The sequence below is a fragment of the Phyllostomus hastatus genome, unplaced genomic scaffold (genome assembly GCF_019186645.2).
Source record: "Phyllostomus hastatus isolate PE091 unplaced genomic scaffold, TTU_PhHast_1.1 phas_contig_198, whole genome shotgun sequence".
In the NCBI taxonomy this organism is placed as follows: Eukaryota; Metazoa; Chordata; class Mammalia; order Chiroptera; family Phyllostomidae; genus Phyllostomus; species Phyllostomus hastatus.
The window spans coordinates 8,094,113-8,116,611 of record NW_025333715.1 but is presented as its reverse complement, the minus strand read 5'-3'; the positions used below and the strand labels follow the sequence as shown (position 1 = coordinate 8,116,611).

The following is a 22,499-nucleotide window of genomic DNA, read 5'->3' as shown; positions in this document are numbered from 1 at the left end:
CTTCTGTTTCTCTGGAAGACCCCAACTCGCACAAGTCAGTTGTCTCTTTGTTGTTGAGTGGTAAGAATTCCTTACGTGTTCATGATGCTAAACCCTCACCAGATACATGATTTGAGATAGTTTTCTTCCCTTTAGGAAGACAGATGGTTAGAGAAGCGACACAGGTGAGGCGGAGTGGGAGCTGGAGGAAGCACAAAGGGCAGAGCAAGAGCCGCTCAGAACGGGCGCTCTGTGAGAGTGGGTCTCGCCTTGTTTATTTGCTGTGGGACCCTCATTGGGCCTGGCACATAGTAGATGCTCAGTAAACAGTTACAAGTGAAAACGAGGACCCAGACTTGGGTATCGGTGGGAGTGCAGAAGGCTTCTCCAAGGCAGCCTCTTAGCTGAGGCTTGAGCCTTGCCCAGGACTAGCCGGGCGGGGCAGGGACAGTGGTCCAGGCGGAGGGAACAGCCTGAGTGGGGGCCTGGAGGGGGACAGAGGACATGGTGTGCGGAGGGCTGGAGCGTGCGATCCAGTTAGAGCATGTTGCTCAGCTGTGTGGTTTGGGCACGTTACCTAACCTCTCTGAACCTTAGTTTTTCCCACCTATGAAAACAGAGGCTGTCCGCTTCCTTGGAGGGCACGGGGCGGATTAGGAGGTGGCACTACTAGATGCCTGGCAGCCAGGCTGCAGCGGCGGACTGGGGAGGAAGAGGCGGACTGGGGGGGGGCAGCTCTACAAGCCCATGCTGAGAGAGCAGAGGGTCCCCACCCTGACTCTCCATCCACTCTGACCCTCCCCGCTCCCCGACCGCCCTCCCTCCCTCTTCCTCCGCACCTCTGCATCCTCTCCCTGCTCCGGGACTGGACACTCAATCCATCACTCAGCCCTCTGCCCCGCTGCAGCCTCATCCCACTCTCACCGAAAGCCACTCAGGACGCGGTCTGCCAGCTCCTCCCCTGGCCCAAGCCGCCACCCCACCCCCAGCTGCTCCCAGCCTCCCCCAGACAGAAGGGGGACCGAGATGACAGATGGGGTTCCTCTGAGCATGACAATGAAGAGGAGACTGTGCAGCTGATGAGCAAACCCAGATGGGGGGGGTGAAGGGTGGGGCCGAGGTGCTGGGTGATGGGGAACCAGAGGCTGGTGGGTGCTGGGCCTGCGAAGGGCGTGCTGGGCTGGGGGGCTTCCCCTGTGCCCCGCCCTCCGTGCTGGGTTGGAAGGTCTCCGTGGAGTGGGGACCAGGAGGTTGGTGGGAGCGGGAGGTTGGAGTCCCTGCCCTGCTCCACTCTCCTTCTGTGGCCTTGACTGAGTCCCGGGCCACCTTGGGCCTCCGCGGCCATGTCTGGGTCATGTCGTCCTTTCGTGTGCCAGGCTCTGGGGTCCAGCAGAGCACCCCTGCCCCAAAGGTGCTCTGGAGCATCTTGGGGTCTCTGGGGGACAAGGCTGCCAATGGATTGTCACACTTTTCCCTCCCATTTCACCTGCAAGAGTACTTTCCAGGGGAGGGCAAGTTCAAGGGCTCTGACGCCAACAGGGGATATCCACTCTAGGAGGCTTCACTGAGGACAGATGGGACGGAGCCAGGGGGAGGGGGTGGGAGGCAGGGAGTGCAGGAAGGTCCAGCTGGGCTGAGGGGACAGTGTGGAGGGGCGCAGAGGGAGGAGGCCGCGTTGGAAGCTGGGTGGGAGGCGGAGGCTGGGCCGGCCCTGTGGGCGAGGAAGGCTGTGCCTGGGTTTTTATGCTATAAAATGACTCGTAGAAAAATGTATTATAAAAATATTGTAAAAGGATAAATAAAATAGGATTATTTTCTTCTCTCATAGGGCAGTCCCTGGGCAGCTTTAAGCAGGAGAATAACAGATATGTTTGGAGAGAGCCCTGGACCAGGAGGGGGAGGGGAGGTCAGGGACTGGCTAGGAGGCTGCACACTTGCGAGGGGGGTAGGAGGGGGGTTGGCTGGGGCAGCGCCCACCAGCAGCTCTCCCAGCCTGGCTGAAACCGGGGAACCTTCGCCCAGGGGTAAAGGTCCCACACCGTAGAGATGCCAAATCTGAGTCGGGAACAGTGGCGTGGGTAACGCTTCAGAGAAAGAGATGCCCAAAGTCTCCACCCAGGCTGGGACGGGCCTGGGTCCTGGCAGCAGAGGTGGTGGAGAGGGGACGGGGGAGGGGCAGGGCGAGCGGAGAGCCACGTGGGAGGCAAGAGGGAAGGGTGATGCCAGTGACTGTGGGTGTCAGTGTCCCTTCCCATCACGTGCCCTCTGACCACCCCGCTGTTCCCCTCCCACCCCCCAAGGTGCCCCCACCTGGTCCTGACCTTGCCCTGCCCAGGCTGTAGGTAAATTCTTTCCAGATCAAGGGCTCTGGATCCAGTGTCCTGTGTCCCCCCAGCGGCCTTGCTCTCAAACACGCGGGGCTGCTCCCTGGCGCCACCTGGAGTCTGAACTGCATGTGGGCTGTCATGTGAGTGTGGGGCCAGGGGGCCTCAGGACCGCCCAGGCCAGCGCTGTCACCCTTGACCTGACCTGCCTGTCCGTCTTGCAGGCCCTGAGCGGGTTTCCAGGGCAGACACTCTGGCTGCCCGGCCTCACCCGTCCTCAGTGTCCACAGTCCGCCGTTAGCCCCCACGGGAAACCTCCATCGACCTTGGCCGCTGTCGCGAGCACATGAGTGTGGATGCACCCGCACTCCCGCCTGCCCGCTCGGATACAGGGGCTCCCACAGACCGGCCTGCAGCCTCCTCCACCGGCTGAGCCCCGCACCTCCTCTCTTCCTCTCCCTTCCCCTCCTCTCTTCCTCTCCTGTTGGGGTCCCACCCCACGTTCTCGTCCCCAGGCCCCTCCCAGGCCTGGGCTGCCAGCTGCCACCCAGGGAGGTAGCCTGACCCCTGACCCCTGACTCCTGAAGTGCTGGCCAGCTCTGGGCCTTGCCCTCCATGAGCGCCTTCCCTGGCAGCCCGCCACAGCGACACCTCGGGCCTGGGGAAGTCCCCGGGGCCCCTCTCTGTGTGGGGTCTGGGACCCGACCCGTGGCAGTGAGAATGCCACTCCCACCGCAGGCTGCATGGGGACAAGCAGAGGCCACCCTGCAGGGCTGCTGCCATGTCTGCCACCAAGCTTACGTCCCCGCCTCTGAGTTCCAGAGGGACATTCTCCCAGCGCTCAGGCCGTGGGCTTCCGGTGTGACTGCCGCCGCCTGTCCCCACAGGTCGCGCCCCCAGAATGGGCCAGCCAGGGACCCCATCTGGGACCGGTTCCAGGAGGGACACAGGCTCTGGAGGGAACTGTGCAGTGGGGTCCTGGCTCCACCCCTTCCTGGCGGTGCGACCTCGGGTGAACGTGTAACTTCCCTGGGCCCAGGTTTTCTGGTCTGTGCGGCGCAATGATGCTCCCCCTTCACAGGGCGGTTGTGCAGATGGAATCATGGGAAGGGCTCAGTGCGGAGCAAGTGCTCAATGAGCATTAGCTACGGCATTAATGGGACTAAATCCGTGGCCTTCTGATGCAGTGAATGGGAAAGAGAGCTCTTTTTTATTTTTTATTTTTTCACTGGTTTTGCTGAATGCACACCCGGAGCTGCAGGGAAATCTTGCCACCATGTGTGGATCCAGCACAAGGGAAGGCAGTGCTCAGAGGAGGGGAAGAAGGACTGAATTCTGGTGGCATCTTTGAGTCCCTTGATCCAGCTGTTCCTGAAGACCCCACCCTCGACTATTTGGGTACATAACCAATCACGTCTTTGTTTTTTTTCTTCCTTTTCTGCTTAAGTCACTTAGAGTTTGGTTCCTGTCATTTGTACCAAAAGAGTTTTAATGGATGTCTATCCATCCGTCTGCCCGTCCATCCATCCACAGGTCCTAGCTGTGTGGGCTTAGACCCATCACTTCCGCTCTGAGGGTCCGTAAACTGGGAGGTTCGCCACTAACCTCAGGGGGGTGGCATCAAGGACTCATGCGTGACCTCTGTGGAGTGCAGTGCTCAGTAACAAATGCAGAGGAGGGCTCAGTAGATTTCTCTTCCACCCCATGTTTTTCTGTCCAAATCCTGCCCCCAGCCCTGCACAGGTGTGTCTGGAAGCCCAAGGTAGGACCCACGCCCTCCCCAACCCCTAGTCCTGGACCCTTCTGAGCGGCAGAGTCCAATTGGTACAGCCTTTATTGTTTCTCTAGCATTTTCCAGAAGAATGGTGTCATTCGAGGGCCAAAGGGGGGCAGGGAGGAGTAAAAAATAACATAAACAAACCGAACAGAAACGCAGGAGGGCAGCAAGAGGAGCTGAGATGGGGGGTTTGGGGCGGAGAGGTGGGAGACCCGGGGCAGTCAGGGCCGCTTAGCTCTCGGCCACCAGAGCGGAGAATTCTGCAAAAGAAAAGAAGAGAGAGGTGAGTCAGAGGTGGGCCCCGGAGAAGAGGCTGGTGCGGCCGATCGCCCGGCCCCTGCGCGGGGCTTTCTCTCGGCATTCACATCTGCCGCGGGAGTCCTGGTGTGATGGGCCAAGTGAGTGCGGGGATGAATGAATGAATGAATGAATGGATGGAGGTGGGAGGTGGTGAGCCTCCCGTACCTGCCACGTCATGATGTCACCCAGCCCACGAGTTGTTAACAATGACTACAGTCCTAACGGCCACGAGCACTTTCTGAAAGTATCACACACCAGTCGCTGTGACTTGAGCACTGTATATACAACACTGTACTTGACCCTGACCCTGACCCTGACATGTGCACTTGATCACTATTCCCATTCCGCAGACAAGGAAACTCAAGCTCAGGGGCCAGCAGTCTTTACAAGCTCACGAGAAGCAGGGCCGGGACTCAGACCCAGGTCTGAGACCCACGCCCTCAGACCAGGTCGGGGGCTTCCCCCAACCCTGTGGCTCCGTGAGGCAGGCGGTTCTTTTGAGATGCCTTTTATCATCGGTGCTCTCCCTGGCCGATGCCGCCCATTTATACAGAATCTGGACACTCTTATTTATTCAACGCCTACAGGGCCAGTGCTTTGCCGGTGTCACCTCATTAAACTCTCACCACCACCCCGCGGGAGGGATGCTTTTGGCGGCATTCACAGAAGGGGAAACTGAGGCCCAAGGGTGCAGGAGCTCGGCCACCATCGCGTGGCGAGCGCGATTCAAGCTGCACTCACGGGCTTCCTTCTCAACCCGGAGGTCCCCGACCCACTTCGACCCAGGTGTAGAGCGACCCGCGGGCCAGCTCACATGTCGCCGCCCCCAGGACCCTGCCGGGTCAGCCCCTCTTCACGCCCTTCTCGGTTCCTAGCACTGTCAGGAATGGTCTTGTGTATGCATGTATTTGTATCGGTCGGCCCTGCTGAAACGGAAGTCCCAGGAGGGCGGAGCCCTGGCTTGTTCCCCACCCTCCGCGCAGCGGAAGGGACCCGGCACACGGCGGGTGCCGATGAACACGTGCCAGATGGAGGGACGGGTGGATGGGTGGGTGGATGGACAGACAGATGGACGGACGGATGGGTGGATGGCTCACGGGTCCTCCTTAGGGGTCGACAAGTACCAACTTACCTCACATACTTCTCACGCCAGCCGGGGAGGAAACTGGGGCAATCCCCACGTTACAGACGGGGAGACGGAGGCCCGAACGGGAAAGTGTCCAGGCCGCGCGGAAAGTAACGGAGGCAGGGGCGGGGCTTGGCCTGGGCTGCCCCGAGGACCCCCACGTGGGCGCGGCCAGGCCGTGCCTGAAGGGCCGGCCTCCCACTGGGGGAGGGGGGAGCACCAGCTCCCTCCAGCTCCAACCTGCCATTCATCCTACAAAACTGGCCCAGCCAGCACGCCCTGACCTTGGGCACCGAGGTGCTCTGCCCCGGGACAGAGCAGGCAGGATCCGCCTGCCAACACCAGCTCCTGCAAGACCGCCAAGAGGGGGATCAGGTCGTCACGTTTCCCGCCCTGCACCGACCTCTCTGACCCTCGCCCTGGAAACGACAGGTCGGTGAAGTGCCGTTTACCACCTTCCTCCGGACAGCGCTGGGTGCTGTCAGGGTGAGGGGCTCTCCAGGGGTGGGAGGTTCAGCGTTTTGAAGTCTGACTGTGGGAGAGATTTTGGAGCCCCGGGGTCTTTGAAAAGCCTCTGAGAAGACTCCAACCCCGCCGCCCGCCCCGTGATCCGCTCTGAGGCAGCTGGGGTGTCGCGACGGCCACGCGCCCCGGCTCTCTGCGGAGAACCTGGGATTCTGGTGTTGTCCTCCCAGAACCCGGGGAAGGGCACTTGGCAGACGAAGGGAGGGCAGGGGTCAGCTCTTCTGCTCAGCCTGCACCTCCCTCGGGGCAGAGTTCCTAGGAACCAGCCAATTAACAAACAGCCCTCCCATCAGAAGAGGTCTCCTCTAAAGCATCCACCCCCGCCCTTAGGACAAAGCAAATGAGCAAACACATGAAGACCTTGTCCAGTCCCAGCCCGCTGGTTTGGTGGCGGGATGTAGGGAGGGGGGATGGGGCGTCAGAGGACAGGGTGTCTGTCCGTCTCAGCTCTGCCATCATGCCTGTCCCTGGGCAGGACCCCTCACCCCTCCGGGTCTGGAAGACTCATCCCCCAGTCTCCCACAGCCTCTGGAGCAAGGGAACCAGGAGTCCACGCCCAGTTCCCACTTCTTGCTTCTGTGACCTTGGACTTCACCTCATCGTGCCTCAGCTTTCCCATCTGTGGAACGGTGCTCCTTGGGCTGCTCAGAGGAACCAGCATAAAGCTCTGGTCACGGGCCTGGCCTGCAGCCCGCACCCAGCACCCAGCACTCAGTAGCAGTTGCCATTGAGATGCTTCTGCAGCGCCAGCTCCCTTCGCCACGAGCCTACGGAACGCCCGGCTGCTGCCTGGCGTGGGTACTCTGGTGGCCACAGTCCTTGTTTCCCGGCCTTGCTGTCGTCCCCACCATTTCTTGTCCCTGACTGGTACCCGTGTGCAGCCTCCCAGCAGCCCTGGAGCTGGGTCTGAACCCTGTTCCATCCGGTCCTGACTGGGTGGCCTTCGGTCACCACTTTCCTCTCCGAGCCTCAGCGCGCACATCTGGGAAGTGGGTGTGATGACCCTACTCGCACGGCGGTTGGGAAGCCCAGCGGAGCAAATACAGAAGGGGCCCGGCACACGGGGCGTGGTCTAGCGCGTCAGGCCCCGCCCCCTCGGAGCTCAGCAGGACTGACACAGGCCGGCGCTTTGATATAACACCGGTAACAGCCCCCCGCTCCCCATCAAGTCCTGACACTAAGACAAGGAAGCTGTAAAGTGACAGAGGGCACAGGAAGCCTCAAGAGCAAGCGGCTGACCTGGCAGGCGTTTCTGACACTGTCCGTCCCCTCTGGGGTAGGACCCCAGCCCCAGCACGCCCGCCCACGGACGCAGCCCCCGACCCTCCGGCTCCGCGTCTGTACAGTGGGCCGCCGGAGTACCCCTTCACAGGGCGGGGGAGGGCTCCATGAGACAACGGCTGAGAGGAGCCTCACGCGGCGACGCCTGGCACAGCCACAGCGCAACGACATCGATCTCATTGCTGAGGGGGGGTGTGTCTGGGGAGGGGTCCAGAGGCTCTCTTCCCATCGCCGTGCCAGTCAGCGCTGCCTTTGCGGTGGAAGCCCCCTCCCCCACCCCAAGGCCCCCGGGGCCATTCGATCCAGAGAGACAGGGCCGGGCTTGCGGTGGGGGCGGCAGACACCTGGTCAGAGGACGGGAGGACTCGGCCCCGTCCTTTCCCTTAGGAAACTGAAATTAGCCTAACTAGGTCTGTCCCAGTGCTGGGTGCTGTGGGGACCGGACAAATTTAGAAGTCATTGACAGATGAGACCAGCACTCGCTGACAGCCCCGGTGAAACTGAGACAGACATTGAGTCAGCGCCTGGAAGGCTCTCCCCTCCCCTCTGTCGTGGGGACCAGGACGAAGGCACCGCGGCACCGGCCTCCCGGTTTATCACCTCACCTCTAAATAGCTCCGGGGCCGGGTTCCTTACCAATTGCTACGGCAAACAGATCGCTTTCCAAGCCCAGGAGAATGGGGAGGCAGGGTCATCCGGGGTCACACCGGACGGGCTGCAAGGAGCCTCTGTCAACAGTTCGGGGGGCCCAGGCTGTGCGGGTCACTGCCTCGCCTGCCATCCCAGGTCATCCTCGCCTGCGCTCTTGTCCCCGTTTTACCTACGGGGACACTGAGGCTGGGAGTCACTGAGCCAAGGAGATTCTACCTCAGGCGTGGCCCAGGCTGGGGTGTGTCTGGGCCCCCGAGGCTGCGGTTGCACAGCCCCAGGTTCTGACTCCAGCGGTGACCCATAAGGGCAGGGTGGGGTGGCGCACTCCTGCTCTCGGTCGCAGGAGCGTGGTTACGTGAGGAGCGCCACTTTCTCTGCCTCCCCCATGTCCCGTCTAGTGCAGCGCGAGGCCGGCCTTAGGGAGGCCCATGCGGGAAGTACAGCCGGCGTTTTGCTAAGCACAGGAACCATTTATAACTCGAACGTATCCACTCAGCCTGGAGGCGGGAGGGGCAGAGTCGGGAGCCCCAGTTCCCTTCGACCGGGGATCCGCCCTGTGACTCTGGAACACCGTGTCTGCCCGGCCTCCGTTTCCACATCTCTCAGTGCCAGTCACAGACCCGGTCAGGCTGCCAGAGGATGCACCGAGATGGGATTGCGGGCAGGCCCTGGCGGGCGGCGCGTCCCACCTGGCTCGGAAACCTAACGCCGGCGGGACTGGACGGCTGGAATTACAGGAGGCGGCAGCGGCGGCAGCGGGAGGCACGTGGGGGAGGCCTCCTTCCCTCCGTCCCACTTCCCTCCCGTCTTGGACTCGATGTCGTCTCCTTTGAGGGCTGGGATCCCACTGTTTCCAAAGGGGTTCGGGGTGGCTCACAAGACAAAGCATCCCCGTAAAATGGGAGAAAGGAATCACTTCCAGAACACTCCCTCCGTAGGTGTATCCCTGTCGGGCTGCAGTTGGGTTCCTGCCTGACGGCAGGGTTCCGGCCGGAGCTCCCTCCCTCACCCCCACCGCCCCCGTGGAATAGGCCCCTCCAGGACAACAGAGAGCAGAGTCCGCCAGGAGGAAGCGGAACAGACAAATGCCTGGAGACACGCGAAGGCGCAGACAGTGGAGCTTAGGCGATCGTTACGACTTCATTTTTTAGCAACAAAGGCAAAAAGCAAACCACAGCCTCTTGTGTTACACGGGCCGGGAGTGCAGGAGACAGGGTCGGGTTTCAGGGGAACGTAGCCGCGGTGGGAGCGGGTGCATGGTGGGAGGGGCGGCACACTGGGGGTCTGAGGGGCAGCGTTTGGATAGCTGGGTCCCCCACTGATGGCCAGCCGCCCCCTTCCCTGAGCCCCGTCCCCTGGTCTCGTGCAGCTCTGGGGGCTGATGGAGCTGAAAGAGCGAAGGCCCGTGTGCCGTTCCCCAGGGCCTGGAAGCGCCACGAGGATGGCCACCGCTGCTGCTGGCCACCTGACTGAGGTTCCGTGTGGCAGTGTGGCAGGCACCGGGTGTGGAGAGGCCTGGCCGGGGACACAGGCTCGTGGGGGAGGCAGGGTAGCAGAGGGTCCTGGCTGGACCGGCCCTGGCCACCGAGGGGGCCTGGCCACAGCACTGGCAGCACCTCCGCTTCCTCGTCTGTGAGACGGGAAGAGGCGTGAACGGTGCCCACTCTCTAGGACCCCCGTGAGGCCGTGGTTTTCCCAGTATGGTCCCCAGGGTATCAGCGCCGCCCGGGGACTCGGCAGAACTGTGGCTGGTGGGCTGCCCCCTACCCAGACCTGAGGAATCAGAAGCCCTTGGGACAGGGCACCACCTGCTGCGTCACACGAAATGCTCCGGGTGACTCTAACTCCTGACCCCCCCTCCCCGGTAGCTCAGGACGAGAACTTGAGAAGGACGCGGCCCCTCACTGTCATCGCTGGCTGTTTGTGCCCGGAATTTGCAACCACGGCTGGGATTTTGGGCAGCTTCCACCTCCGTCCAGCTCCTCCTCTGCCCCAGACGCCCCCTTGCCCAGACCTGCGCTTGGGTGGCCCTGCAGAATCAATCGACCACATCTATAAACGTCTGAGGTTCCTGGAGCTAGTTGCCCAGAGACGGGAACGCAAAGCGTTATTATTAGAACTCCGTTGTTCAGTCCCCCCCCTTCCAGCTGGGGTTCTGAAGAACATGGTGAGTGTCACTCACCTCCAGGAGGGCGAACGGCGTGGGAGACTGAGGCAGGCCGGCCCCAAGTCTAGAACCCCCGCCGCACCCGCCACACGCAAGCCCCCAGCCTCCAGCCTCCGCCGGCCGACCTCTCGCCACACACCACGCTCCCTGGTCACTGCAGCCCAGGGCTGGACACACGTCCACTCACTCACTCCACAAACTCCTCTTGTGCCCGCACCAGGTGCCAGGCCTTTCTTAGGTGCTGGGTCAGAAACGAACAAAACAAAGGCCCTGCCCTCGTGGGCTGGCACGCCAGTGTGTGTGTGTGGGGGGGGGGCACAGAAGCAAAGGGCGAGTCGACGAACACGGCATCTGACGGTGGAAGCGCACCACGCTCTGAAGGCACGGGTGAGGCAGGCGCCACACGCATGCGCCCAAGATCCAGACAGACCCGAACTCAGACCCTGACCTTGTCTCTTCCGAGGCGTGGAAGTTTGGGCAAACACTCGGCCTCCCTGAGCCTCAGCGTCCTCATCTATATATAAACGGGGGTAGTAGCACCTCACAGAGAACTGGGGAGATTCAGCGAGCAAAATGCTCAGCACCGCCGTTGAACGTCACCGTGACCGTGACTCAAGGGGGCACAGCGGAGCCTGAGAGCTGAGCTGGGCCTCTTCTAGAGGCTCGTTCACCGTGATGCCCACGGAGTCCCCAGGGCTGGAAGGCACCCCAAGTTCCGAGACTCGCCCCGGGGGCCCACCAGGAGCAGAAAGCACCCTCCAGCAGGCGGAAGGGCACAGGCCTTGCAGCCTCTGGAGGGCGCAAGCAGGCTGGCCGGAGCCTCCTGGGCCCCTGCAGTGGCTCCTCCTCCCAGCTCAGCGGCTGGTGGGCGTCGCCACGCCCACCCCGCCACCCGCCCCAGAAAGAGTGCTGTGTTGGGGGGTGAAGTGGGGACGGGGAGGCATCTCCATCGCTCCACTACAGAAGCAGGGTGCTGCCTCGCTGCCTCGGGGTGATCTGCTCTCTCTTGCCCCCCCCCCCCGCCACCCTGCTGCGCTCTGCCCCGCCCCCCAGACCTTTGCCAGGTGGACCTGAGCCCGCAAGGTGCTGAGCCAGACCTGGGTTCGAATCCACGGTCACCTTGGGTGCAGGAGCTGCTCTCTCTGCATCTACACTCGTGTCCTCTGTCACCTCAAGGTTAAATGAGGTGACAGTCATGCAGACCCCAGCCCGGGGCTGGGCACACATCGCACACCCTGGTAACACTTATCTGGGCAAACCCCGCCCTGAGCAAATCAATCATCGTGCCTCTTGGCGAGCATGCCCTAGACTCTCCAGCCTCTGTCTGTGCCTTTGCTGGCACCGACGCCTCACCCCGCCTCCCTGCCCACAGCCTCCAGACCTGCCCGAGGCCTCTGCCTCTCCACTGTGCACATCTGATCCTCCCGGCCTTGGCCTGGTGTTATATGCGCCCAGTGGGCATATACACACAGAGCCGTCAGCAACGTGCACATAGAACCGGAGTATGCCATTAGTTGAGCACTTACTATGTGCTGGGCACGGCACTCGGCACCCACCAGGCATCGTGCCACAGATGCCTCACGAGATCCCGACCAGGTATGTTGTGCCCAGTTTACAGATGGAGAAATTGAGGCTCGGGGTCGCTGAGCTGCTGCTCAGGGGCACGAGGCCAGGAAACGGTGCCTCCAGGAGTCGGGCCTTGTTCAGCTTTACCTCCCCCACTGAGCGGCCCAGGGTTGCTCCCCGGTAAGCAGAGCGAGCTCTTTGAGAACCGAGGGGGCAGCAAGGGAGGGAGGGAAGCAGGGAAGCAGGCCAGGGTCTGGCCTGGTTTCTCTCCATCACTGGGGTTGGTGAGCAGCCAGCCACGAGGGCCCCGCCTGGGGCTTCTGAGCTGTGGCACATCGGCCGCGAGTAAAACTGGGAGGCAGGTCTGGAGGCCGGGGGGGTGTGGAGGGGTCCTGGCGGGAATCCAGGCTCGGGGGCAGCTCTGTGAGGATGGGGGTGTGGGGGAGACAGGCCACTCACTGGGGTCCCCAGGACCAGCCACCGATCTCTCCCCAGCACCTCCCCTCCGGCCCCTTTAAGACCCCCTCCCTCCTTCGCAGCCACAGCCAGGGCAGCTGCCCTCAGGGCGAGGCGGCCGCTGCGCCTGACCTTGCTGGAGGTCCTCTATTCCTGTGTCTGACATAAAACTTTAATAAACTCCGTCTACGGTCAGCATCCTTGCACCTTCCCCAAAGCAGTTTCTGCCGATCGCCCTTTCATTTCCACAACGAGCCCGAGCCGTTCTTAGGATACAACTGTGCGCCCTGTCTGTCTGGGGAGGGAACCTACGTGTGGTCAAGGCCACAGCTGGTGAAGGGCAGGGGGAGGCAGAGCCTGGGGGGCTGGGCCTGACCCCCAGGCCGCAGATGTGCATCGGGCGCCTGCTTTGGGCCGGGTGTGGGCTGGGTGCTGGGGGTGAAAGGGCACCATTACCACATGCCGTGGGGCGCTCGCTGCGGGCCAGGCACTATTTTAAACACTCCACATGCCGACACATCTGCCCCTCACGACAGCCCCATGAGATGAGGACAATCATTATCCTCAGTTCAGAGACGAGAACACCAATTGCCCGAAGCCACACAGCTAGAAAGTGGCAGGGCTGGGAGCCGATCCCAGAGACAGCCTGGACCCAGAGGCCGAGCACCTGCACGCCATTTTCACTTAGACTGGCAGAAAAGATTCTTAGAGGGGCTGCTGCCGCACAGCGTGCTGGGAAGAGTTACTCAGACCTGGTTCGAATCCCCGGCCCACCACAGATGTCCTGGCTCTTTGAACAGGCGAAGGCGCCTCAAGCTCTCTCTGCCCCCCTGCAGAACGGGGCCGACTCCCAAGGACGCTGCGATGCTACCAAAGAGAAGGATGCCAGCGGACGTGCTCCGTGAACGTGGGTCCGATCTGGCTGCAGAAGGGTGTGAGAAGCCGGACCCCCAGCCCCTCCTCGGCTGTTCGGGGGGCAAAGCTCCAAAAGCAAGGTATTCCGTTTCCCCGTTCCCAGCCAACCCCTGGCAGGCTGGCTTTCCTGGCTCCCCTTCAATGCTGACTGCTCTCCGTGGGCGAAGCCAGAACAGGCTGGAGACCTGAAGTTACAGGACACCCGGACAAGATGCTGGGGAGGATAGGAGATAAGGAATTTCCATCCCTGGAATCCGAGAACGTGAGAGCCGAGGCTGGCAGGGCCCCTGGGGATCGGCCGGCCCCATCTGCTCGGGTTTCGGATGGGAGACTGAGGCCCAGAGGAGGAGCGAGAACAGCCAAGGTCACACAGCCCCTTTGGGCAGAGAGCAGGGATCAGAACCCAGGTAAACGTGTCGGCCAGGTTCAGGGAAAATCCCAAATTCTCCTGGATTCCCCCACTACAAGGTAGGGAGGGGAAAAAATATTGCTCAAATGTAGAAAAAATGCCCCCGTTTTTGCCGGCCCAGCTTGCAGGGCAGCTCTCTCAGACTGAGCCTGCCCTTCTCACCTGGTCTCGGGAGCTGGCTGGCTGTCCTCTCGCTTTCCCCGCAATGGACGGAGCTCCGCGCTTTGAATCCAAACATCCCGAGACCCACAATGTGCCCAGGCCCCCCAGTCATGGCTACTCACCGTCCACCCCGATCTTGCCGTCCCCATCCTTGTCCCCAGCGGCCAGCAGCGTCTTGGTTTCTTTAGCAGACAGGTCCCTGGCGTCTGCAGAGAAGCCCTTCAGGATGGATCTGGGAAGAAAAGCCAGGGAGGGAGCCAGGTCAAGGGCACCTTGCAGGAACACCGTGCGGACGGTGGGCCGGAGTCTGCGTAGGGGGAGTGGGCAGCGGGGGCAGGAGCACGCAGCGGGCGGGCGTGCGCTGGGGCTCGGCTGGGCACCCCGGGCTGTGGCCAGCCCCTCCTGGGTGCGTGTGCGGGAAGGACAGGCTGTCCTCAGCCGAGGGCTGACCTCGCCTCGTCTACAGGCAGGACACCTGCAATTGCTTTTTATCCAGCCAATGCAACCAACACAAAAGTATCTCCTCTGTGCGGGGGCCATGCTGGAAACGGGGGTGGGGGTGGCGTGGGGGGCACAGAGATGACCTGGGAGGCCACCTGAAAACATAGGGGGGAGGGGCAAACGCTGGGAGAGAGAGCAGGCAGGGGGGTGGCTGCAGCGATGGGAGCAGAGCGGCGCTCTCGAGGGAGGCGTCCGGGACACCTGGGGTGAGGGGACGAGTCCTCCCCACCTGAAGGGCAGGAAGAAGTCTGCCCGAGTGTGTGCCTGCACCCGCGTGTGCACGTGGGGCACAGGTGGACTGGAGGAGAAGGTTGCAGACAAAGGGTATCCTCGTGGGATGGTTTGGCGTGAGGTCGGATGGACCTGGACGTTCTCACTCGAGAGGCTCCTCTCCGCCCCCACCCCCTTCGCTCTCTGACAAAACCCAAGGCCAGAGAGGGACGCAGACCCAGCCGGGCGGGCAGACACGCGCCAGGTGGCCGAGGGGGTGCGGCGGGGGCTTCCTCTGCTGGCACCGCTCTAAGTCATGACCTTTTCCTCCTTTGCTTTGCCCCCTGACTCCTGAGCCTCCAGGGCTGGTGACCAGCCCTGACGCACCAGGAGCTGCCCTGGCCTCGCTGGTGTGGAGGGCAGGGGGTCCCAGGGTGGTGGGAGGAGCCTGACAGCCACATGAAAATCCGTGAAACACTGGAGCTGTCGCTCTCTGTCTTGCCCATGGTGTTAGGCAGAGAAAAATGGCCTTTTGAATTGTATTAAATTATCAAGTAGCATCATTCCATTAACAACATTAAGTAGCTCTAATTTAACCTAGTTAGTGGCGCTTTCTGCTGAGTTTACTCTTCCGGAAGCAACAGGGGTCCGGCTGTTTTCTGTGAGGGGGGCGGAGGGAAGGGCTGAGGGAGTCCCAACCCCCACCCCCCCCAGCCTCCTGCCCGCCTCAGTTTACCCCAGCTCCTCCTCCTCGATGAAGCCGCTCTTGTCCTTGTCCAGGATGTGGAACACCTTCTTCACGTCCTCCGGGCTCTTCTTCTTCAGGCCCACCATCTGGAAGAACTTCTTGTGGTCGAAGGACTCGGCGGCTGCGGGGCAGAGAGGAGCCGTGGGAATGCCCAGGGGGAAGGACAGGAGGGAAGGGGGTGGGGGGGGCTGTCCCAGAGCTGGTTGACTGAGTCCTCCTCGCCGCCTCCACGGGAGGGGCTGTGGTGCCCAGGGTCACCTAGCTCGAGGTGGGAGAGGTCAGCTGCACCCCGGCCTCCCTGGCTCCCCAGCCTGTCCCCGCCTTCACCACCAGCCCCTGGGCTGAGGGTGGGGGCAGCCTTGGAAGGCAGAGAGGGTCCCTGGTTTTCAGGAAGCCTTTTGTGGGGTGGCTGCGTGGGGGTGGGCAAGGGAATTGGGGGGATGTGCACACGGTGTGTGCATTGGGGGCGGGGGGGGGGAGGCAGGGCAAAGGGTCAGGGCAAGGCCCCCTTTTTCTCAGCCACAGATTGAGTTGCCAGAAAATCAACACAGAGAGAGGGCAGGTTTCTCTCAAGGTCGCACACAGGAGGGGGAGGGGAGGACGCAAAAGTCCAGGCTCTGCTGTGGAAAGCAATTCTGGTGGGAGTTTCGGGGCGGGAGTGGGGGTGGGGGTGGGGGTAGAAGGCTCCCCGGGAATTCCCAGTTGAGCTTCCATGTGGAGGGAGCAAGGTGGGCCTCGGAGAAGGGGTGAGTGATGTCCGCAGCCTGGGAGGGTGGCTTCCCCCAGCTGCTTCATGCCCAGAGGAGAAGCCACCGAGCCAGGGGGGGAAAGGGGGTCCCCCTTCCCGGCTTTCTGAGCTCTTACAGAGGAGCTGGGGACGCTGCAAGAACGCCGCGCAGGGGAACGCGCAGTGTTAGGTGGAGTAACCTGTGTGTGGGGGAGGGGTCTTGGTAAGGGTCCCTTCTCCTCCCTTCGCCCAGGGCTAACCCGAGGGTGGGGGACCGGGACCTACTCCTGAGACCCCCGGTGGCTGCGAGGTGACCTTGAGCGGGTTGCAGACCCTCTCCCAGCCTCAGTTTCCCCCATCTGGGTGATGGGAGGGAGACCCGGGGCAGCTAAGCGCTCAAGTCCTGAGCCACTCAGAAAGGTGAGGCAGCCGCTTCCCTCCGCGGGCCGCCGACGGGGGCTGGAAGTTGCAAGCGCTGAAGATGCTCAGACCGGGTTGGGCAGAGCAGGGCGCCAGCGTCAGAAAGTCACCTCGCTCTCAGGTCGTTGGAAGGGGGCTCTGAGCCCCGGAGTGGGGGGTTCGGACAGTGGGGGGCGGGCAGCGCTGCCCACCGCGGGCTGAGATGAGACCTGGCCAGAATGGGTCGGAGAGAGGGCGCAAGTGCCTGCAGCCCCTTCCACGTGCCTTAAAGGGGCAGTCCCGAGCGCGAACAAGGACCCCAAGGGCCCGAAGGTCCTGTCTTCCACCGGGTCTTCGCCCTTGGTTCGGGACCCCAGTCCGCGAAGCCGGACACCCAGACTATAGCGCCGGCAAGTTTTCGGTCTCTGGGGCAGGGTGCCTGGCCTCCCCACCCGATCCAAGTCCCGCCCGGATTTTGGGAAATGCTGAGGACCCCACTCCCTGCCCTGCTGGCGCCGACCGGATGCACGCGCAGAGGGGCGCGGGGTGCGGGGGCCAGGGCGGTGGGTGAGGGGAGAGGGTTGGGGAGGGGAGCGCGCTGCTCACCGGCAAAGGCCCCCACCGCCTTCTTGATGTCCTCAACGCTGAGCAAGTCTGTCATCGACATCCTGCAACTGTTTGAGCGGGCAGAGCAAGTGCGAAAAGATTAAAAAGTGCCTTTCTCATCATTTCTGCTCATATGACCGGCGCTGCAGTGCTGTGCGCCCGGCGCACGCGGGCCGGCCTGGCGCAGAGCCAGGGGGCGCGGGGCGGGGCGCGCAACCGGAGCAGCTCCGTCCGCCCGGCGTCCCACAGGCGCCCCCGCTGGGGGTCCTCGCCATCCGGGGGGCTGCGGCCAGGGCGCCGGGGGAAGGGGCGGCCGCTGGGCTTTATGGGGCTCCCGCGTCACCAGCGGGGCCTGGAGGGCTCGCCTGCAGCCAAGGGCACGCAGTAGGGCAGTGAGGTCGGTGCACCTCGGAGGATGTCCCGCCGCTTCGGGGAGGACAGGCACGGGCAGGGGCCAGACCTTCACCCTCCTGGGGCCCTTGGTCCTGCCGCCACTCTCTCTGCTCCTACCTCAGCCTCCGCGCTGTCTGTCCTGGATGCAAATTTTATGCTGCAAAATCTGAGCGCTGAGGTCTGGAAGCCTGACCCACGGGACGCTGAGTGGGGGCGGCACAGGTGGGCGGGCGCTCCGTGGGCTCCACGCCCGTGCCCCATCCCGCATCTGGTCAGGGATGCACCTACCGAAACCTCATTTTTTTTTCTAGTCTGACTTTTCAAAGAACCCTTCTCAGACCTGGTAAACTACTTACTTTCCTGGTCTCCTGGCCACGGAGTAGAGCTCGGGTCCAGACTCCCTGTGCCCCCTGCTAAACTTTTGGAGGAGGGTAGGACGGGAGAGGCCGCTTGGAATCTCTACACACCCTCTCCTGTCTCCGAGCTGGAAGGGCTCAGGTGTGGGGAGAGGGTGGCACCTTCAGACCACGCTTTCCAGACGACCTAAGCAGGTTGATGGCCCAAACGTCATCTCTGGAAATGCGACACTTCCTGATCTGTAGACAGCCAGAAACCGGTTGCATTCTTTCCCACGGCCGCCCAAGGGTTCGGGCTGCAACCAGCTGCCTCTGGAGGGTGCGGAGCACTGGACAGGGAGTCGGGGTGTGGGGGGGGGCTGGGTTCCTGGGTTCCAGGTCTGGGGCCGCACTAAGTCGCTGTGTGACCTTGGGTTGTGGGCATCGCCCTCTCTGGGCTTCTGTCTCTCTCCGTTGTTTTGATGGTGTTGGTGGTCCCTTGGAAGGTGTGTGGGCAGCTGGGAGGGGCTGAGTCTGGGGGCCCATGGAGGGCAGGGTGGGCGGAGTTGGGGGGGAGAACTGCCCGGCGACCCAGTAGCTCAAGTTCCTTCGCGCTCACTGTCCACGCCGGCTCCCTCAGCTCGGCCCTGGACGGCTGCCCTTCCCGGAAACCTTAGCACCTGCTGGCTCTGGCTGCCCCCCTCCTTGTGAGTCAGCTCCTTCGGGCGACAGCCCGCCGTCTGGCTTCCAAGGCACCCAGGCTGCCGCTCCGGACCCGACCTGCGGTGGGAGGGCTTCGCCGGGCCCCTCAGCTGCCCTGCGGCCCCCGCCCCGGCCGGGCTGCTCACTCGGACGTGCGGGGCTTCTGTGCCGCCTCGTCAGCCCCGGCTCGGCTCGCTCCTGAGCCCTCGGCGGGAGAACCTGTTCCCAGCTGAAGGGCCCTCAGTTGCACTGGCAGGGAGACTGAGGCCACACAGAGTCGGCGAGTGGCCCAAGGACTCGTGGAGAGGTGGTGGCTGGGGGTGGCCCAATCCCAGGGCTGCTGACTGGGGCTCAGTGACTCCTCTGGGGGGCTCCCCCGCAGTGCCAGGGACCCAGCCCTCCGACCTCCCACACCCACACAGCTGAGTCCCCAGACTCTGCCCCTGGAGCCAAGGCTCCACGGAGACCCGTCCCTGTCCTCCTCCCTCCGTCCATCCGTCCTGCTGCAGAGACCTCCCACGTGGCTCCCTCTCTGGGCTGAAGTCCACCCACCCCGGCGCCCGATGACGTCATTTCAGCCCATCCACCTCCCACCCCCGTCCTCCTGCCCGCTCTGCCCACTGACCAGTCCACAGAAATCTGGCCCCGCCCCTCCGGTTTCACGGGTGGGAAACCTGAGGCCGGGCAGGTGGGAGAATGTGCCGCAGGCCACACCCGGAGGTAGGGCAGCCACCCCAGAACTCACGCTCCGGGGCCTGGGCTCCCCAGCTGCCGACTGTGCGGCACCCCACACCCCAGCCCCGCGTCACTGGAGGGAGGGGAGACATGGCAGCTCCTTCCGGCTGGCCCCTTCCCACCGTGCCCCTCCATCCTCCTCCGACCTCCGACCTCCGTAGCTGCCACTCACCTCGGTGGGGGAGGGGGGCTGGAACCTGCAGTGAGAGGCCGGGCTGGTGGGAGGTCCTGTCGGGCAGTGCGTCTGGTGGTGGGATAGCCACCTATATAGGCCTCTGCCCTGGCTATTTTGGGAGGCACCGCTCCCCCCAGCCCTCGGCCCCCTCCCCTTCCGGTGTCAGGTACTCCCCAGCGCCGTGCTGGGTGTCTGTATCACATTCGGTCTCCCTGGGCCCATTGAGCTGGGCCTATTAATAACGCTGGCCCCTGCCTCCCTTCACCACCCGAAGTCGAGGCTCAGGCCAGGCTCTCCTCTTCCACGAAGCCTTCCATGACCACTTTAGATGGCGGCAACGTTTCTGTCCTCCAAAATCCTGCAAGGAAAGGAGGAGAAAGGCTGGCAAAGGGGTGGAACAGGAATCGTCTCCCGCGCACAGGCCACGGGCTGGGCTCCGGTGCCCATATCATCTCCCTCAGGATGGCCTCGCGGGGCAGGGCGGTGCCCGTGCATGGGTGAGGGAACAGCGCGCGGGGGCGTTGGGTGGTGCGGGACTCACTACTCAAAGCGGTGGACCTGGAGCAGTCCGGCCCAGCGCCGGCAGGGGGTGCTCGAGTGCCGGGCGGGGAGGCTCCATCCGCGCGCTCGCTCACCAGCCTCCTCCTCTCTTTGCATCTCGGCCTCCCGTCTGTGAGATGAGCTCGAGCAGGGGCCAACCTTCCTCTGTGGACGAACTCTAGGGGCTACGGACCCCCTGGAATATGCAAGAAGTCGTGTGCAAGGGTGCTTTTGTGGAGCAAAGGCCCACAGCTTTCAGGAGACTCACAAAGGGAACTCTGGTGCGGTCTGCCCTGAGCTGGAGGAGAACACCTAGGGGGCGCCTTCTGAAAACATGAATGAGCTTCACAGATATTATGAACATCATGAATGGTTCCTCTCCTCACCCCCAGCCTGAAAAAGAATCCCCAGGGCGCTAACAGTGTCAACAGTCAAGTGCAGTTCGTCGAGTCCAGTCCTTGACCGGGACAGGAGGAGGGAAGCTACAGGAGTCCTTCACTGACCAAGTCCTTCACTGACCGTGGGCTCCAGGGGGTGGGGGCGGGGACAGCAGCGGGTGGGCTGGAGGGGGAAGCCGGTGTGGAGCCCGCCTGTGCCGGGGGCTGGGCGAGGGCGATGAAGACGGGAGGAGGAGCCTGGGTAGTATTTCTGGAAAGACTCTCCTCGGCTTGGGGGCTGTGATGGACGCATCCAAGCCAACTCTGAGTTTGTAAGCTGGGGGTCCACAGAAGGGAGCTAAGGTGCTGCTTTGGAAGGCGCTGGGTCTGGGGAGGAGGCGGGGCCGAGTGGGGGTGATGACGGTTTGGGGGTTGAGAACCCTAGGACGCTGGGGCTGGGAGGGCCTCCGAAGTGATGAACTACAACCGCTGGCGTTATCATGCAGAAACCAAGGCCAAGGTGATGGACCCAAGTCTCAGGGGAGTGGTGGACAAGTCGGGACTTTGTGCTGGGTTTGGGGTGCCGGGAAGACATTCCGGTGGGGACGCCAGTGAGGGGCTGGGCCTGGACACAGAGCTCTGGTGGTCATCAGGGAGGCCAAGGGCAGGGGCACGGCTGAGTTCAGGGAGGCGGGGACGTGGCAGTTGAGGACCAGCCCTCGGGGAAGGGCTAGGGCCTGGGAAAACATCACGCTCGTTCCTTGAACAACGTGCCAGGCACACTGTGCACTGCGTTACACTTTTGCCCTCGAACCTCCTTACAAGGTAGGCTTGGCCGTCCCCATTTTACTAGCAACGGAACAAGGCTCAGAGAGGTTAGGCCACTTGCCCGAGGTCACAGAGCACGGGGAAGACGTAAACCCGGGTCTCTCTGACCCGGAGCCCCAGCTTCTCTCGACTCCGCAGCTCTGCTTCTTGACGAGACCACCGGGAAGCAACACAGCGGGGGTAGTGCCCGCCAGGAGTGAATTCTCTGAAACAGGATGGCCTTCCTCTCTGTCCCCCTCTGTGCCCATGTTTTAGGGGGTGCGTTTATTGAGGACCTACTATGTACTTAGTGCTGTATCAGATTACTTCACGTTACCCTCATTGTAATCCTCAGACACTTGAGGAAAGTCTCAGAGAGGGTGAGGGCCTTGTGCAAAGTCACACAGCTGGTGAGTAAGTGAGAGAGTGAAGATTTACACTTACGGCTTCCAGTTCCGAAGTGCCCCCCACCCCCCACCCCGTAACACCTGCAGTAGGGTAGGGATATCCTAAAGCCTGAGTAGAGTATCTTGGAAAATTATTCAGTTCCTTTTGCTCTGAATCAGTTCAAGAGCCGTCATTTCATGAATTTGGCTTCACAAGGGGCCTTGATGCCAGGGAGTAGGTTTATCAGGCAGGACTTTTTTGACCGCAAGTGACAGAAAGCCCGGCTTGGCTGGATTTACTCTGTAACTATGTGTGGGACGGGTGTTAAACAGACTGATCATGGTGGTCATTTCGCAACATATAAAAATATCGAATCATTATGTTGTACCCCTGAAACTAATATCATGCTCTGTGACAGGTATACCTCGGTAAGAAGAAAAACATTTCACACCGCCTGATCCCCTAAAAAGACAACATGTAACAGGTAAGGCCATGAAGGTTCAGGTACGGCTTGATCCAGAATGCTGTTTTTAACTCTCAGCAATACCTTGGGTCACAGGGGCTACCTTCTCAGCCTGGCTGGCCCCTGAGGGTTACAGGAGGGCCCTCCCCTGCAGGGCTATAAACGGCTGAGTCAAGTCTTAGGGAGAGAGGGGGCCCACTGCCCCAGAACCCTAGAACTGAGTTTCATTGGCTGTGGTTAGCTTGGTTGGGACGGGGCAGGACGTCAACACCTTTGGAAGCGCTTGGGGCATGGACCGTCCTGGGACCCTCTCGAGAGGTGAGGGACCCTAGGTGGCCAAAACCACGAACGGTTCATTGAGTGAATCTCTGGGGGCACCCAGTGTGCCAGGCACCAGGGAGGTTCATGCATTAAGTCCTTGGTGAGTGTGATGACATTGAACTTCCAAGGAATGAGTCCCTCTGGGTCAAAGTGGCCTTTCTGGACTTGACAGCCCCAACGCCATCCTGTCCCCTGTGAGGCCTCTGTGTCCAGGTGGCAGAAGTGCCCCGGGGGCGTTGGCCCCTGGCTCTGGGGTCCTTGTTCTGCACCGCCGTGAGGCTGCTGGGTGCATAGATGGGTGACGCAGTGTGGGGACGCTGACCTCTTCTGTCCCCTGGCCCAAATACGGTGCCTGGCCTTGAGCTGGAGGCTTCCACATGTGTGCTGCAGAAGTGGGTCCCGGACATAAAAACTGAGGTTCAGAGAAGTCCAGTC

The 22,499-nt window shown here is 62.2% G+C and overlaps 1 protein-coding gene across 3 annotated transcripts; it reads right to left on the bottom strand.

Annotated features, from left to right (window-relative positions):
* Positions 1–4,119: 4,119 nt before the first annotated feature.
* Positions 4,120–19,286, bottom strand: PVALB (parvalbumin). 3 transcript variants are annotated; one of them, XM_045835001.1, is made up of 5 exons: positions 19,167–19,286; positions 16,830–16,897; positions 15,086–15,218; positions 13,761–13,870; positions 4,120–4,340 (listed from the first exon to the last, which is right to left on the bottom strand). In XM_045835001.1, the coding sequence occupies exons 2-5, from the start codon at positions 16,888–16,890 to the stop codon at positions 4,312–4,314; spliced, it is 333 nt and encodes a 110-aa protein (XP_045690957.1). In that variant the 5' UTR covers positions 16,891–16,897; positions 19,167–19,286; the 3' UTR covers positions 4,120–4,311. The 3 variants fall into 3 exon arrangements, with proteins under 3 accessions (XP_045690957.1, XP_045690959.1, XP_045690958.1); XM_045835003.1 differs by lacking the exon at positions 19,167–19,286 and adding an exon at positions 17,579–17,602; XM_045835002.1 differs by lacking the exon at positions 19,167–19,286 and adding an exon at positions 17,340–17,362.
* Positions 19,287–22,499: the final 3,213 nt, after the last annotated feature.

Excerpts from the sequence above, each read along its gene's own strand:
- PVALB (XM_045835001.1), bottom strand. The coding sequence starts at position 16,890 with ATGTCGATGACAGACTTGCTCAGCGTTGAGGACATCAAGAAGGCGGTG. Across the intron at positions 15,219-16,829 it reads GGCGGTGGGGGCCTTTGCCG|CCGCCGAGTCCTTCGACCAC; the intron begins GTGAGCAGCGCG and ends TCTGCCCCGCAG. Across the intron at positions 13,871-15,085 it reads ATCGAGGAGGAGGAGCTGGG|ATCCATCCTGAAGGGCTTCT; the intron begins GTAAACTGAGGC and ends TTTTCTTCCCAG.